Source organism: Pimephales promelas, chromosome 24, assembly GCF_988280905.1.
Source record: "Pimephales promelas chromosome 24, fPimPro1.hap1.1, whole genome shotgun sequence".
Taxonomy (NCBI): Eukaryota; Metazoa; Chordata; class Actinopteri; order Cypriniformes; family Leuciscidae; genus Pimephales; species Pimephales promelas.
This window is the reverse complement of record NC_142792.1, coordinates 28,338,873-28,356,105: the sequence shown is the minus strand read 5'-3', so window position 1 is coordinate 28,356,105 and position 17,233 is coordinate 28,338,873. Positions and strand designations below refer to the sequence as shown.

General features: G+C 41.6%; 2 protein-coding genes across 2 annotated transcripts in view; both read left to right on the top strand.

The window, feature by feature from the left end:
* The window catches only part of LOC148969339 (NACHT, LRR and PYD domains-containing protein 3-like), a 50,392-nt gene extending 33,395 nt beyond the window's left edge, over positions 1-16,997 (top strand). The window contains exons 7-8 of the mRNA XM_089126984.1: positions 15,206-15,252; positions 15,501-16,997. Of these exons, the coding sequence (XP_088983110.1) occupies positions 15,206-15,252; positions 15,501-16,162 (709 nt within the window). The 3' untranslated portion in view covers positions 16,163-16,997. The remainder of the gene's footprint in view (positions 1-15,205; positions 15,253-15,500) is intronic.
* LOC148969338 (protein NLRC3-like) overlaps positions 1-17,233 on the top strand; it is a 287,825-nt gene that overhangs the window by 124,146 nt on the left and 146,446 nt on the right. The window lies entirely within an intron of this gene.

The following is a 17,233-nucleotide window of genomic DNA, read 5'->3' as shown; positions in this document are numbered from 1 at the left end:
TGCAAGCAAATCTCACCGATCGGTTTCATCCAGCCGATGTCGAACACACCTAAACACTAGTAGTGACGGCAGCGGTTCCCTGTCACTGTTGTGTCCACACCCTTAATTATGGAGAACTTTAAGGCTTACAGTTTTTTTCAATTTCTTACACACTAAAATTAAAACTTTCCCACTATTAGCAAAACCTACACTCAAGGACCAAAACACCAGCCTACATTTGCACAATTGTAAGCACGTTGTCACCTTCACCCTTTTTGCAAAACATTATACACAGTTATTTGTAAAACTCTACACACATCTTCACACCTTAGACACAGATAAGGATTGTGAGGTTGCTTCCTTGTCATTACAAAGCCCCAGTTTGCCATTGACCACACTAATGAATGAATTGGATATGCACATCCACCATGTGTGGAAGCACACATGTGCTAATTTGAAAACGCAGCACTCAGGTGTGCTATAAAAGGCAGCAGGTGAGTTCACCTGTCAACAAAAATGGAAGGATCTAGAAGAAGAAGAGTGAGAATACGTAAGAGGGGGAGCTCAAAGAGGAGATGAAGGAGGAAGAGGAGAAGGAGGTAGAGGAGGAGGCCCAGGTAGAAGAAGAGGAGAAGGAGATAGAGGAGGAGGAGAAGGAGGTAGAGAAGGACCTGAAGGGTTGATAGAACCTGAACAAAGAAGATGAGGACCAAACTCGACTCAAGAAATCTGTGCAACACTTATTGACCATGTTATCAACCATGGACTGACATTGATGGAAGCTGGACAAAGAGATCAACCAAACCTCAGGAAAAAATCACAAATCACACTCTTAGAAGAAAAGGTTCTATATAGAACCTTAAAAGGGTCTATCAGTGCTACGTATTTGGAACCCCTAAAAGGTTCTATACACTCTTAAAAAGGGTTCCTCTGGGTTATATATAGAACCCTGGGGTTCCATACTTGGCCAATAGAACCTTTTACCAAAAAAATGGTTCTATATAGAGCCATTTTGGAGTTCCATATATGAAGTGGGGGATGGAACCATTTCTGGTTCTAAATAGAACCATTTATTCTAAAGGGGGTCGCACACCGGGCGCGCAGCGCAGCGCCGCGTCGCGTCGCGCCACGTCTAGAACAATTCACAGGTATCGCACACCGGACGTGCACATTCTATTCGCACGAGCTCAGTTTTGAATCAACTCCTGGTAGAAGTCAAGAGCTGCCTGCAAGATGGGTGAGTTTAAACTGGATGTATTATATATATATATTTTATGTTAAGTGAATAAAATAGCTGATGTTTGAACGTTATTAACCAAGTAAAAGTGTCTATCACCTTGTTAAGTCTGTTATTTTGTTGTAACGTTATCCGTTATCCGTTAACGTTGTCCGTTGTCTAGGCAACTACTTCATTGATTACTCCCTACTCCTTCATAGTACTCCCTACTTCATTGATGAGTTTTTCTTCGTCCATTTCGCTCCGCTGCTACGCTACAGAAATTACCTGAAGTGTGTTGTGACCTGGTAAATCCAATAGGTGGCTCTACACGACCGTGAATGTAACCACGTGAGGCAAACGTTACATCGCCTATGCATTAATATTTCGCACTGATGGGTTTAGACTGGTACTTAATAATAATAACCCAGTTAGTGTATGGTTAATATGATAGAGTAGCCTATTGAAAAATGGATTTAAAAAGGCTATGTTTGTTTTACATTTTTTCCCCAATATGACTATTCAAGCTGTTAGGAATTAGGAAAATTAGGAATGTTAAATAGGCTTAAATGTATATTGCAGCACAGGGTGAAGTCAGTATGTACATTAACGACGATTTGAGACAAATAAATGCAATTTTAATATAAAACTATGCAAATGGCGCTCTGTGGCGCGGCAGGGTTTTGAACACGGTCCTGAGCCGTAGCTGGGCGGCGCTGACAGACGCCGAATGGCGCCGCCGGTGTGTGTACACACATAGAGAATAATGTGTTCGAATTTTGAAGACATGGCGCTGCGCTGTGCGCCCGGTGTGCGACCCCCTTAAGAGTATTCTTGTTGCTTTTACATTAGTCAAACTGTATGTACTTCATGCAGTAATTTTTATTTGTCTACAGACTTTATTTTTGTCATTGATTTCATTGTTGGTTGATTACTGTAACAGATTGTGGTAAGAGATACTGTAAATAAATACTTGAAATATAAGTCTGCAGAAATCACTATTTTTTTCATCTAAATTATCCCTTACATAACAATGTCTGGTCAAAAATCTAGCACATGATATTTCCTAAAAATAGCTTTTATACAAATGTGTTTTTTATTTATCACAGCAGTGTGAAACTGGCTGCAATAGTGTCTGATCATTGAGGACTGTGTTGGTTAAATGAAAACTGATAGCATTTTTACATATATGTGTATATCTTTTGACTGAAGTGTGTATGTTTTGACAGAGGTGTGTCATTTTGCAAACAATCTAGGAATTATGCCAATTGAGTGTGGTGTTTGGATAATTGTGATTATATTTTGAAAATTAAAGCTGCAAGCAGCGATGGGCGGGCCCTCGCACCTGTAGCACGTCGGGGTCTGAGGCGGCCGCGTTTCATTTTCTGCAGCTCAGCCAGTGCGGCTGTGCATTTGCCACAATGCTTCGTTAAAGGCCACTTCCTGTTGCCAGCAGGTGGCGCTATGACTGTGGGTGAATGTCGGCATGTAGATTTGATCAGGGCGGGACTCTTGTCAAATGTGTTAAATTTCGTGCAGATCTGGGCATTTACAGCCAAGTTACTACAACTTCCTGTTTCATGGCGAATCATCGACGCCACGGACACGCCCATCGACGAAAACGCGCAGATAGCACAACTTTTCATCGTCAATGCCTTTAGAAGGCACAGCAGAAATTTGAAGGCGATCCGACTAAATCCCTAGGAGGAGTTAGTTAAAGTACGTAATGAGTAAATCATCCAAAAATGGCGGTAAAATTAGAAATGGCTGACTTCCTGTTGAGTTTAGGGCATCGCTCCAAGAGACATTTCTGTGCGTCTGGACATGGTAGATGTACCACAGAAATTTCGTACATGTCGGTCAAACATGCGACAGGGGCTGCTTCGTTAAATGTCACTTCCTCTTGCCACTAGGTGGCACTATGACTTAGGGTGAATGTCGGCATGTAGATTTGTTCAGGGCGGGACTCTTGTCAAATTTGTAAAATTTCGTGTAGATCTGGGCATTTACAGCCAAGTTACTACAACTTCCTGTTTCATGGCGAATCATCGACGCCACGGACACGCCCATCGACTAAAACGCGCAGATAGCACAACTTTACATCGTCAATGCCTTTAGAAGGTACAGCAGAAATTTGAAGTTGATCCGGCTAAATCCCTAGGAGGAGTTCGTTAAAGTACGGAGTGTGTAAATCGTCCCAAATCGGTCGCCGAATTCAAAATGGCGGACTTCCTGTCGAGTTTAGGGTATGGGTTCTTGAGGCTTTTTTGTGCGTCTGGTCATGGTAGATGTACCACAAACATTTCGTACATGTCGGTCAAACAAGCGGCGGGGGCTGCTTCGTTAAAGGTCACTTCCTGTTGCCAGCAGGTGGCGCTATGACTGTGGGTGAATGTCGGCATGTAGATTTGTTCAGGGCGTGACTCTTGTCAAATGTGTAAAATTTCGTGCAGATCTGGGCATTTACAGCCAAGTTACTACAACTTCCTGTTTCATGGCGAATCTTCGACGCCACAGACACGCCCATCGACGAAAACGCGCAGATAGCACATCTTTACATCGTCAATGCCTTTAGAAGGCACAGCAGAAATTTTAAGTCGATCCGACTAAATCCCTAGGAGGAGTTCGTTAAAGTACGGAGTCTGTAAATCGTCCAAAAATGGCCGCCAAATTCAAAATGGCGGACCTCCTGTCGAGTTTAGGGTATGGGTTCTTGAGGCTTTTTTGTGCGTCTTGATATGATACACGTCCCCACCAAATTTCGTGCATGTAGGTTGAACGTGGACGAGGGGCTAATTTTTTCCAATTTTCTAGGTGGCGCTAGCGTGCCATTTTGCCCCGCCCATCTGCGAAACCCACAAAATACGAAATTTTTCACCAGTCCTGACATGCGTGCCAAATTTGGTGAGTTTTTGAGCATGTTGCGGCCCCGAAAATGGCACTTACTTTGCAGAAAAAAAAAAAAAGAAAAAAAATTAAAGCTGCAAGCAGCGATGGGCGGGCCCTCGCACCTGTAGCGCGTCGGGGTGTGAGGCGGCCGCGTTGCATATTTTGCAGCTCAGCCGGTGCGGCTGTGAATTTGCTACGCTGCTTCGTTAAAGGTCACTTCCTATTGCCAGCATGTGGCGCTATGACTGTGGGTGAATGTCGGCATGTAGATTTGTTCAGGGCGGGACTCTTGTCAAATGTGTAAAATTTTGTGCAGATCTGGGCATTTACAGCCAATTTACAACAACTTCCTGTTTCATGGCGAATCATCAACACTATGGACACGCCCATGGACGAAAACGCGCAGAAAGCACAACTTTACATCGTCAATGCCTTTAGAAGGCACAGCAGAAATTTGAAGTCGATCTGACTAAATCCCTAGGAGGAGTTAGTTAAAGTACGTAATGAGTAAATCATCCAAAAATGGCGGTAAAATTCGAAATGGCCGACTTCCTGTTGAGTTTAGGGCAGGGGTTCTCAAACATTTTGGTGCCAGGGACCCCTTTCAGGGGAAAAAAAATTCCAAGGACCCCCCTCATATTTATAACAGTTATTGAGCACAAAGTTAATGTGTGAGCGGCAAATGAAATATTTTTGCACAAAATGAATGGTCTCCACCCAGGGTACTATGCAGGAATTTCTAAATAGCCTACTGAGGTAACGAAAGTGATCTTGCTAGGAATCACTTAGGATCCCTCACTTAGGATTTTTTGATGTTCTTGATCTACACATGTGCATTTTAAGGTGTTTTAAGGCCCCACAATTGGATAACTATAGATTTAGTAGAAGCATGTCAGTCAGTGGCATACATTTTTTTTTTTTTTTTTTTTTTGTCAAGATGTCACGAAACACAATCACATATTCCAATCAGGAATGGCTTTAAAAGAGAAATGTTTCAATAATTAGGCCTATTCTGCACACAAATAAAGCCCATAAGCCTATAAATACAATGATAATGGCATTATGTTTAATAGGTGCGTGTGTTGTTAATTTGAGCTACTGTAATTAGCTAAAAAAACATACAGTATATGTTAAATATATGAATCCATAATGTTAATCTCATGGGCACAGTATGTTTCTATTGACCTGCTTTTTCCTTTGTTAAAGTTGAGCTTGATTAGCCTAATACTTTGCAAACTGATTGTTTCAGTCGTTTTTTTAAAACTTTTATCTAAAACAGCTGTTTAGTTTATGTTAATTAAGGCCTACATCTTATCTCGCACTTTATGACCGTTGACTGAAACGTCGTGCGGGGAACTTTGAGTTCACTCCGACTCAAACATTTTGACATTGACGAGCTATCGTTGTTAGTCTGCTGAAGCACCTCAGACGAGAAGGTCAGTATCATCGCGATGTGCATCCTTGCAACCTCAGTTGTGGGTACGGCCCTGTCACTATGCACTTTTATTTTGATAATGATCAGACTTCTAATGTCAAATCTACAGTAGCAGTGCTAGAACTGACTATTGTGCGCGCACGCGAGACGCCGGCGCGCAATTACATGGGAATTTTTCCTCAGCAGTGGAAACAGGAATACTCTTATTTATGGTCATAGATAAGACAAGAGTGCATCATCCGAAACGGTAAAGTGTCCATTTTTTTTATTTGTGTATAGGCTACATTATAAATGACTACAAAATGTCATGCCTTTTAAAAATACAGAAAAGAACCGGATGCGGGTTCATGCCGTCTCTCTGTCTCCTTTCTGGCGCACGTCCCGCAAAATCAACAGCAGCGAATCTACTTGACGCAAAGACATAGATTATCTATCTATCAGTAGCGGTTCTAGGCACGGGCGAACCGGGCAGTCGCCCGGGGCGGCATCTCTTCATGTCACATGAGGGGCGGCACGAGCAGTTAAAAAAAATCCTCTGTGCCGCGAATGTTTTCTATTTTTTATCATTTCGATTCAAATTATTGGCAATGGCGCCCTGCTTGCTGAGAAGGTGCCGTGCACAGAAGCGATGTCAAGAGGGTCTCTTGATTAGTTCACGTATCGCGTCTTTTGCGCGCTTGAGGTCGATATTTCAAATAGGCGATTAGGCGCACGGGAAGCGCGCTCATTATGCGCTCGCGGGAGGCGCGCTCATATACTTTTCAGTATGAGTGCACGTGCACCCAAACACTTGGGTGTTTTTTTCTCTTCTCCGTAAATAAATCTTTTAGAAGAGCTACAGCATACGTTTTTCTGTGGTGGAAATACATTAGCTACTAAAACTTCTTTGATTGTGGAGAGCGTAGTGCATGGTTGTATAGCAACAACAGCCAAAATCGGACCGAATTTTACTATTAATAATAAAAGATAAGCTACTGTGCATTATAAATGTCAGGAATGTATCTTTATTGACTCATTCTTTTTATAGAGATGATTGAATGCTGAAATATGAGGTTTATATTTTTATAAAATCTTTTTTGTGTTAACCTTTTTTTTAAGTTTAGTAGGTAAGATAAAAGACACTCCTTTAAAACAAATCTTTAATGGTATTAACTTGGTGAATTGATTTCATTGTGTATTAGGCTTTTTGAACAAGATTCTGTGTATGATCATGTTGGTCACTATATTCACGAAAGGAAAATAATTTACATAATGATCAACTTTATGTGTTCTTACAGTAGCCTATAATATGCAAAGTACAATGTTCTATTTTTATAAATAATCTCTGATTCTGTCCTTTTCTCTGACATTTTAAGAGTGACATAGGGCTACAAAAGCTATTTTAGGTCTATAACAGTTTGGATAGTTGTTAATATGAGAGCTGTTCAAAATTATTTAAGAGATAAGTATTGTGTTACTAAATAAGTATCTCTCTGACCCTTTTACTTTTAAAAACGCCATTTCATGACAAAGTATAGTTTAACAAGTCATAACTAAAAGTGTGCTATGCATATAATTCAAGGCAATAACCAATGCGCTAATGGTTACTTCCTCCCTTTAAAGTTAGATTAAACTAGCAAAATAACTGAATTCTATTTTTTTCAAATGAACGGTATGTGATTTTATTGTTGGGTTGTTGTTTTTTTTTTTTTAGTTGGTTGGGGGGGGGGGGGGAGCGCTCGAAGGGGGTCTCGCCCTGGGTGTAATTCAAAGTAGAACCGCCACTGCTATCTATAGAAAACTTTAAGTGTCTACTTTGTATTGTTTTATGTTAAATGCTTTATATAAGTTACTTAGGAATAAACAGCATGTTTTCAGATGATAAAGAAAACATGACTCATAGCATGGAAAAAAACGTTAGGTTGTAAATTATTTCGCGGACCCCCTGGCTTTAGCTCGCGGACCACCAGGGGTCCGCGGACCCCACTTTGAGAACCACTGGTTTAGGGCATCGCTCCAAGAGACTTTTCAGTGCGTCTGGACATGGTAGATGTGCCACAGAAATTTCGTACATGTCGGTCAAACATGCGACGGGGGCTGCTTCGTTAAAGGTCACTTCCTGTTGCCAGCAGGTGGCGCTATTACTGTGGGTGAATGTCAGTATGTAGATTTGTTCAGGGCGGGACTCTTGTCAAATGTGTAAAATTTCGTGCAGATCTGGGCATTTACAGCCAAGTTACTACAACTTCCTGTTTCATGGCGAATCTTCGACGCCACGGACACGCCCATCGACGAAAACGCGCAGATAGCACAACTTTACATCGTCAATGCCTTTAGAAGGTACAACAGAAATTTGAAGTTGATCCGACTAAATCCCTAGGAGGAGTTCGTTAAAGTACGGAGTGTGTAAATCGTCCCAAATCGGTCGCCGAATTCAAAATGGCGGACTTCCTGTCGAGTTTAGGGTATGGGTTCTTGAGGCTTTTTTGTGCGTCTGGTCATGGTAGATGTACCACAGAAATTTCGTACATGTCGGTCAAACAAGCGGCGGGGGCTGCTTCGTTAAAGGTCACTTCCTGTTGCCAGCAGGTGGCGCTATGACTGTGGGTGAATGTCGGCATGTAGATTTGTTCAGGGCGGGACTCTTGTCAAATGTGTAAAATTTCGTGCAGATCTGGGCATTTACAGCCAAGTTACTACAACTTCCTGTTTCATGGCGAATCTTCGACGCCACGGACACGCCCATCGACGAAAACGCGCAGATAGCACAACTTTACATCGTCAATGCCTTTAGAAGGCACAGCAGAAATTTTAAGTCGATCTGACTAAATCCCTAGGAGGAGTTCGTTAAAGTACGGAGTCTGTAAATCGTCCAAAAATGGCCGCCAAATTCAAAATGGCGGACCTCCTGTCGAGTTTAGGGTATGGGTTCTTGAGGCTTTTTTGTGCGTCTTGACATGATACACGTCCCCACCAAATTTCGTGCATGTAGGTTGAACGTGGACGAGGGGCTAATTTTTTCCAATTTTCTAGGTGGCGCTAGCGTGCCATTTTGCCCCGCCCATCTGCGAAACCCACAAAATACGAAATTTTTCACCAGTCCTGACATGCGTGCCAAATTTGGTGAGTTTTTGAGCATGTTGCGGCCCCGAAAATGGCACTTACTTTGCAGAAAAAATAAAAAATAAAAAATAAAAAAAAAATAACCCTAACAGTTTCAATAGGGTCCTCGCACTGTTAGTGCTCGGGCCCTAATAACCCTAACAGTTTCAATAGGGTCCTCGCACTGTTAGTGCTCGGGCCCTAAAAAGAACCCGGTTTTCAAAATTGCGTGTAAACAATTGAAAAAAACCTGTAATTTACAGTTTTTTTTCGATTGCTAAACGACAGTGAGCACAACTGGAGCTACATGTGCTAAACTCTAACTCCAGTCTGCACAGCAGCAGTTCATGTGGACCAAACTCTAGTTCGTTTTTCAGTGCTTGAACACAGTTTTCAAAACTCTACACACTTATCCCACGACTTTAAACACAACCTGCACAACACTGTGGATTTACAGCACTTTGTTCAAATGCTAACACACTGCTGTCAAAACTGTGAACCACTCATTCAAAACAGAATAGATTTCAGCCTTGTGCCTTTCACACACTGCTGATGTTCAAACAATTTCAGCTGAACGGCCGAACACTTGTGGCCCAATGCTGGAGAGAGGCAGGATTACAGGATTACAGTGTGTACTTTTAGTTTCTACCTTTTTTTCTCATTACTGTAATACTAGACTATTGAAGCAAACTGCTAATTTTCAATTCGTGTCTAAAAATGAAAATATACCAAATGAAAGAATGCCACTCTTTTCTTTGAAGAAAATATTACTCTGTATGAAGTCTGAAATTGTTGAAACTGTAAAGATGAAAAGTTTGGATTTTCTGTAACTCTGAGTGTCAGTGTGTGTTATCTCAGTGAGGGTTGTGTAGTGTGTTACTGTCAGTGTGTTCTGAGTGTCAGTGTGTGTTATCTCAGTGAGGGTTGTGTAGTGTGTTACTCTCAGTGTGTTCTGAGTGTCGGTGTGTGTTATCTCAGTGAGGGTTGTGTAGTGTGTTACTCTCAGTGTGTTCTGAGTGTCAGTGTGTGTTATCTCAGTGAGGGTTGTGTAGTGTGTTACTCTCAGTGTGTTCTGAGTGTCAGTGTGTGTTATCTCAGTGAGGGTTGTGTAGTGTGTTACTGTCAGTGTGTTCTGAGTGTCAGTGTGTGTTATCTCAGTGAGGGTTGTGTAGTGTGTTACTGTCAGTGTGTTCTGAGTGTCAGTGTGTGTTATCTCAGTGAGGGTTGTGTAGTGTGTTACTGTCAGTGTGTTCTGAGTGTCAGTGTGTGTTATCTCAGTGAGGGTTGTGTAGTGTGTTATTCTCAGTGTGTTCTGAGTGTCAGTGTGTGTTATCTCAGTGAGGGTTGTGTAGTGTGTTACTCTCAGTGTGTTCTGAGTGTCAGTGTGTGTTATTTCAGTGAGGGTTGTGTAGTGTGTTACTCTCAGTGTGTTCTGAGTGTCAGTGTGTGTTATCTCAGTGAGAGTTGTGTAGTGTGTTACTCTCAGTGTGTTTTGAGTGTCAGTGTGTGTTATCTCACATTGAAAAAAACTGTAATTGAGAGAGATCACACGCATCTATTTGTGTGTGTGTGTGTGTCTTCTTGTGTGTGTGTGTTAAGTCAAGTCAAGTCACATTTATTTATATAGCGCTTTTCACAATACAGATTGTATCAAAGCAGCTTCACACTGATAACATGTAAGTAGCACAACACAGATCAACAACATTGCTAAACACTAAATAACCCCAACTGAGCAAGCTCAAAGCAAGCCAAAAGCAAGGCGACAGTGGCAAGGAACCAAAACTCCATCAGATTGGATGGAGAAAGAACCTTGGGAGAACCCAGGCTCAGTCGGGGGCCAGTTCTCCTCTGGCTTACATTCATATTGTTTAAATATAAATATTAAATATAAATATTGTTTATGAATCAAACGGCGCCATAACATATCGCAGGCGTTGAGTCGTCTCATCACAGGCGTTGGGGCATCCGAAATCCCCGTGAGAGGCTGGACACAAAACTGGACCTGACGAACGCCATTTTTCTCGGGACAAGCGTCCCGAGATAACAGCAGAAAGGCAGATGGGAAATAATTAGCATAGCTGATGTTCATAATAATTTCCGTTATAACTCACAAACTCTCCGTAACCCGAACTCTCCGCAACCCAACCATACGCGCCCGATCCGTTTGTCTAAAAGGCTGTCGAGCCCCACTGGTGCGTTAAGCAGTTTCAGTGGCAAACGGTTCCGTATGGCATAACAGAGGACTAGAAGGTAAGCATTATGTGAATGCTTGACTAAAGAGATGCGTCTTTAATCTAGTTTTAAACTGTGTCAGCGAGTCAGAGGCTCGGACCGTATCGGGAAGGCCATTCCAGAGTTTTGGAGCTAAATGCGAGAACGCCCTCCCTCCTTTACTGGACTTCGATATCCTAGGAATGACCAGAAGCCTTGAATTTAGTGATCTTAAGGAACGCGGTGGATTGTAGGGCGAAAGAAGGTCCGTTAAGTACATAGGTGCTAAACCATTTAGGGCTTTATAGGTCAGTAGTAGTATTTTGTAGGTGATACGGAACTTAATAGGTAACCAGTGTAGAGATGATAAAATCGGTGTTATATGATCATATTTTCTTGACCTAGTAAGAACTCTAGCAGCTGCATTTTGTACTAACTGTAGCTTGTTTATTGAGGATGCAGGACAACCGGCTAATAAAGCATTACAGTAATCTAGTCTCGAGGTCATGAATGCATGAACTAATTTTTCTGCATCAGAGATAGATAGCATGTTACGTAGCTTAGCAATGTTTCTAAGGTGGAAAAAGGCTGTTCTTGTAACATATGAAATATGATTTTCGAACGACAAGTTGCGGTCTAGTATAACACCCAGGTCTTTTACTGTTGTGGATAAAGTAACAGGACATCCGTCTATATTAAAGTTGTATTGTGAGAGGTTTTGTGAGTAGTTTTTTGGACCAATAAGTAATACCTCCGTTTAATCTGAATTTAATAGCAGGAAATTACGCGTCATCCAGCATTTTATATCTTTGAGACACTCTGTCATTTTAGATGAGTTAGTGTTTTCATCTGGTCGTGATGAAATATATAATTGAGTGTCGTCAGCGTAACAGTGGAAATTAATTCCATGTTTTCTTATAATATTACCAAGTGGCAGCATATATATTGAGAATAGCAGAGGGCCTAAAACCGATCCTTGCGGTACTCCATAGTCTACTGACGTTATCTTTGATTTTTTCCCATTTAAACAGACAAAATGAGAACGGTCCGATAAGTACGATCTAAACCAGCTTAATGCCTGTCCCTGGACACCGGTGAAGTTTTGTAGTCGATCCAAGAGTATTATATGATCTATAGTGTCGAACGCAGCGCTAAGATCAAGTAGGACTAGTATTGAGATACGGCCTTGGTCAGAAGCTAAAAGTAAATCATTTGTAATTTTAACTAGCGCAGTTTCTGTACTATGATGCGGTCTGAATCCTGACTGGAATTTTTCATAGATATCATTTTCTTGCAAAAAAGAGCACAATTGAGCGGACACTACTTTTTCTAGTATTTTGGACATAAATGGAAGATTTGAAATGGGTCTGTAATTTGCCAAGTTATTTGGATCTAATTGCGGTTTCTTAATGAGCGGTTTTATTACAGCCAGCTTGTATATTTTTGGGACATGACCTAAAGATAAAGACGAGTTAATAATATTGAGGAGAGGCTCTTCCACTACAGGTAATAGTTCTTTCAGTAGTTTAGTGGGTATTGGATCTAATAAACAAGTTGTTGGTTTAGATGCAATGATAAGTTTATTTAGCTCCTCCTGTCCTATCGTTGTAAAGCGGTTTAGTTGTTCTAGAGGGTCCATAATTGAAGCTGAATCATAAGACACCATAGCGGATTGTACATTTATAATTGTGTTTCGGATGCTTTCTATTTTCTCATTGAAGTAATTCATAAAATCATTACTACTAAACTGTAACGGTATATTTTGTTCTGGTGATGTCTGTTTATTTGTTAGTCTAGCCACGGTGTTAAATAAAAACCTTGGATTATTTTGGTTATTTTCGATTAGTTTGCGGAGATGCTCAGCCCTGGCTGTTTTTAGTGTCTTTTTATAACGTGACATACTGTCTTTCCACGCGATTCTAAAGACCTCTAAATTAGTTTGTTTCCATTTACGCTCTAAGTTGCGAGTTTCTCTCTTGATAGCATGCGTAGCACTGTTGTACCATGGTGCTTTAGTTTTCTCTCTAACCTTTTTTAATCTAATTGGCGCAACAATATCTAATGTACTAGTAAGAATGGTGCTTAAACTGCTAGTCATTTCCTCTAATTCATCTGTTTGTTTGGGTTCACTTTGCAGCTTAGATAGATCAGGTAAGCTATTTGAGAATCCATCTATAGTGGTTGGAAGGATTGTTCTGCCTGGTCTATAACGTGGCGCAACATGACATATTTCAGCAGTACGTATTATGCAAGTCACCATGTAATGATCAGTGACATCATCGCTTTGCGGTATAATATCTATATCAGTTGGATCGGTTCCATATGATATAATTAAATCTAGTGTATGATTTAGACGATGAGTGGGACCACTGACGTTTTGTTTGACCCCAAAGGAGTTTAATAAATCTGTAAACGCAGCCCCTAACGCATCATTTGTATTATCTACGTGTATGTTAAAATCTCCAGCAATTATTGCTTTATCGACATTTACCAATAGATCTGAGAGAAAGTCTGCAAACTCTTTTAGGAATTCAGCATATGGCCCTGGAGGTCTATATACAGTAGCCAGGGCTAGAGATAATATAGATTTCCTTCTTACATCTAAGAGCGTAACATTTAGCACAAGTACTTCAAATGAATTAAACCTGTGACCTGTTTTCTGAGTAATATTAAAAATATCTTTATAGATTGTTGCAACACCGCCGCCACGACCGATCAGACGAGGCTCATGTTTATAACAGTATCCTGGCGGAGTAGATTCGTTTAGACCGAAATACTCATTTGGTTTAAGCCAGGTTTCAGTAAGGCACAGAACATCGAAGTTATTGTCTGTGACCATTTCATTTACGATAACCGCCTTAGGTGTGAGCGATCTAATGTTTAGGAGACCTAGCTTTAGAAATTCTTTTTGTTGACTGATATTTAGATTTTCTGGTTTAATTACAATAAGATTTTTGCTAGATCCTACACTAGATTTATTGTTTGGCTTCACTAAACGAGGAATAGACACAGTTTCTATATAATGTTCCACACTATGCTTATTAGTTAAGTTTGGACCGCAAAGGCTGTAATTTGGACTTTGACTCATTAGTCATCTGGTGCGTAGTGTCTTGGAAATGTTGTCCGACAGCACAGCCGCTCCGATTCGGCTGGGATGGAATCCATCTGTGCTGTACAGTCTCGGTCTTTCCCAAAACAGATGCCAGTTATTTACAAAGTGCAGCCCCTGTTCATTACACAATGACATTAACCATTCATTTAATGCAAAAAGTCTACTGAACCTTTCTGTACGTGGGAAGCGGTCCAGACACGATGATCGCTGCTTTAGGCGCTGTGCTGCGTACCGTCTCGATCAGGCTCCTGTAGTCCTTCTTCAGAACCTCCGTCTGCCGCAGCCTAATGTCGTTCGCTCCCGCGTGCAGCACAACAGCTCCGACGCGCTCGTCCCCGTTCAGGATCTCGGGAACCTGTGCAGCGACATCAAGAACACGAGCACCAGGAAAGCAGTGAGTGCGCACTTTACCTTTATCCGAATTAGCGCGGACATGGCGGACTATGGATGTGCCGATGATCACGGCGTCATCGCGTTCCGGCTCGCGAAGAGGGGAGAAGCGGTTCCGGGTGGAGATCTCAAAGACCGGGAGGGGCGGAGAGGCAGCTCTGGTCCTGGCTCGTGTCTTCCGCTGTGTGATCCATGGTCCATGTTGTTTCGGTGCCGGAGTGAATGAAGCCTTAGATGATCGCATTTTCCTCGGCAGAGTAACGTACGGCGTAGATGAACTCGGAGTCAAAGAGTGATTTGATTTGTTAGCGTCGGCGCGTGATGCTTCAAGCGTTGAGCGCCGATCCAGCAGCTCGGCTTGCTTCACCAGCAGACCGCGGATCTGTTTCTCAACGTATTCCAGCTCCTGCTTCACCGTGAAGAGCTCGAATGTGTCTTCATCTGCACTCAAAGGTAATGTTAGACACGCATCTGATATGTTCGCCATTATAACGGATGATCAGTAAATTAGTAGTGATACTACAACTATCACTACTAATTTAGGATTGAAATGTCGGAAATAACAAGGATTCAGTGAAACGGGTGTAAAATGAGACGATCAAATAGGCGAGAGGGCACGCGTGGAATGCTAGCGGGCTAAAGGCTAGTAGCCAGGATTTAGGGAGGTTGGATATAAGTAGCGATGTCAAAGCAATCCAATTGTTTTTTATAAGGAATACTATCGAGGATAAGTTCACATAATATAAAAATAGAAAGTGCTTGTTTATAAATAAGTGGTAAAGAAGAAAATCAAGGATTTGTGAAGAAATTCTCCGGAGCTACAAACACACAAAAAAAAAAAAAAAACTCTGTGTGTCTGTGTGTTTACTGATTAACTGTGTGTGTTTTGTAGTGTGGATCATGGAGGAGAGATCAGGATTACAGCAGGACTACACAAATGTACGTCAACACACACACGCACACACACACACACACACACACACACACACACACACACACACACACACTCTCTCTCTCTCTCTCTCTCTCTCACACACACACACACTCTCTCTCTCTCTCTCTCTCTCTCACACACACACACACACACACTCTCTCTCTCTCTCTCACACACTCTCACACACACACTCTCTCTCTCTCTCACACACACACACACACACACACTCACTGTTGTGTTTTCTCTCCATCAGATCTTCTTCCGCTCACTCTGGATCTGAACACTGTGTGTGATAGCCTCCGTCTGTCTGAGGAGAACAGAGTGATTACACACACTGGCACACTCACACTCCAGCCGTATCCTGATCATCCAGACAGATTTGATTTTTATTCTCAGGTGTTGTGTAGAGAGAGTGTGTGTGGACCCTGTTACTGGGAGATTGAGTGGAGTGGTGATGATGTGTGTATATCAGTGTCATATAAGAGCATCAGCAGGAAGGGATCGGGTGAGTGTGAGTTTGGACATAATGATGAGTCCTGGAGTTTGGAGTGCTATCCTGACAGATACACATTCAGACACAATAACATAGAGACTGAACTCACTGTAGAGCCCATCAGCAGGAGAACAGGAGAGTGTGTGTGTCAGAGGAGAACAGAAGAGTGTGTGTGTTACAGGAGAATAGGAGTGTGTGTGGATTACAGGAGAAGAGGAGTGTGTGTGTGTGACAGGAGAAGAGGAGTGTGTGTGGATTACAGGAGAATAGGAGTGTATGTGGATCCCAGTGCAGGAACTCTGTCCTTCTACAGCGTCTCTGACACAACGAGCCTCATACACACAGTCCAGACCACATTCACACACACACTCTATCCTGGGTTTGGGGTTAATTATTATCGATCATCATTGAAACTGTGTTGATGAGTGAGAACAGACTGTACCCATAATGCTTTGGGTGCCGCATGATAAAGCAGTCAGAGTGAGATGTTGTTGCGTCTCTTATTGTCTCTTGATTCCAGTAATAACAGCTGACCTGCTGTCAGTGAAATAAAGAGAAAGCCAGAAGAACAGGCAGTGACACACAGAGAAGAGAGAGGAAATATGAGACTCACTGCAAACATGTCTGATGATACGAGCCAATCCAAGACTTTCACTTTCAGACATTCATAGATGTGTGTGTTAGGCTCCTCCCCTTCACTTCTGGATCCAGTTTAAAACACCATTACTTTGCTCTGGGTGATGTGTGTATTATTACAGACGGCTCTGTTGATATATAGTGTGTGTACTGGACTAAACCTGTTAGTGGCTGTTCTTCTTTTATTATTAGTTCTGCTTTATCTTTTGATTGTTCGTCTCTGTTGTTGTGCAAATTCAAGAAATAAAACACTCTGAAAGATCATCTCAAAACACAGAGATGCAAAAGTTACAAGCAACAATTAAAGTCAAGTGTGTGTGTGTGTGTGTGTGTGTGTGTGTGTGTGTGTGTGTGTGTGTGTGTGGTTCTCACTTGATTTACAGCATTTATCATGTTATTATTGTTGTTGTTGTCGGGGTTATGTTTAGTTTTGCTGTTTTTCTTCATATTTGAGTTTCTCTTGATCTTTATTCCCTGTTTCTGTTAACAAACAAGTATTGATTACTTCTATGAGATTATCATGTTTAAATGAACACATTTTCCACTAACTGTGATTTGTGTGTGTGTGTGTGTGTGTGTGTGTTTCTGAAGTGTGTAACTTAGACAGTTTCCTCTGATAACAGATCTAGATTATAATGTGTTTTCTGCTTTGAAATGATGTGTATTGTGAAAAGCGCTGTACAAATAAATGTGAAGTGAATTAAACGAGTTTTATCTTATAAATCTGTTGCTTCTTTCACACAGTTTCACATTTCTTCAATCTTCAATTGTTAAGGTGTAATTTCAACAATATTGTGTTACGATCTCTGTGTGAAAATACAAAAGTGAGGAAAACATTATTGAGAATAAAAGTCTTA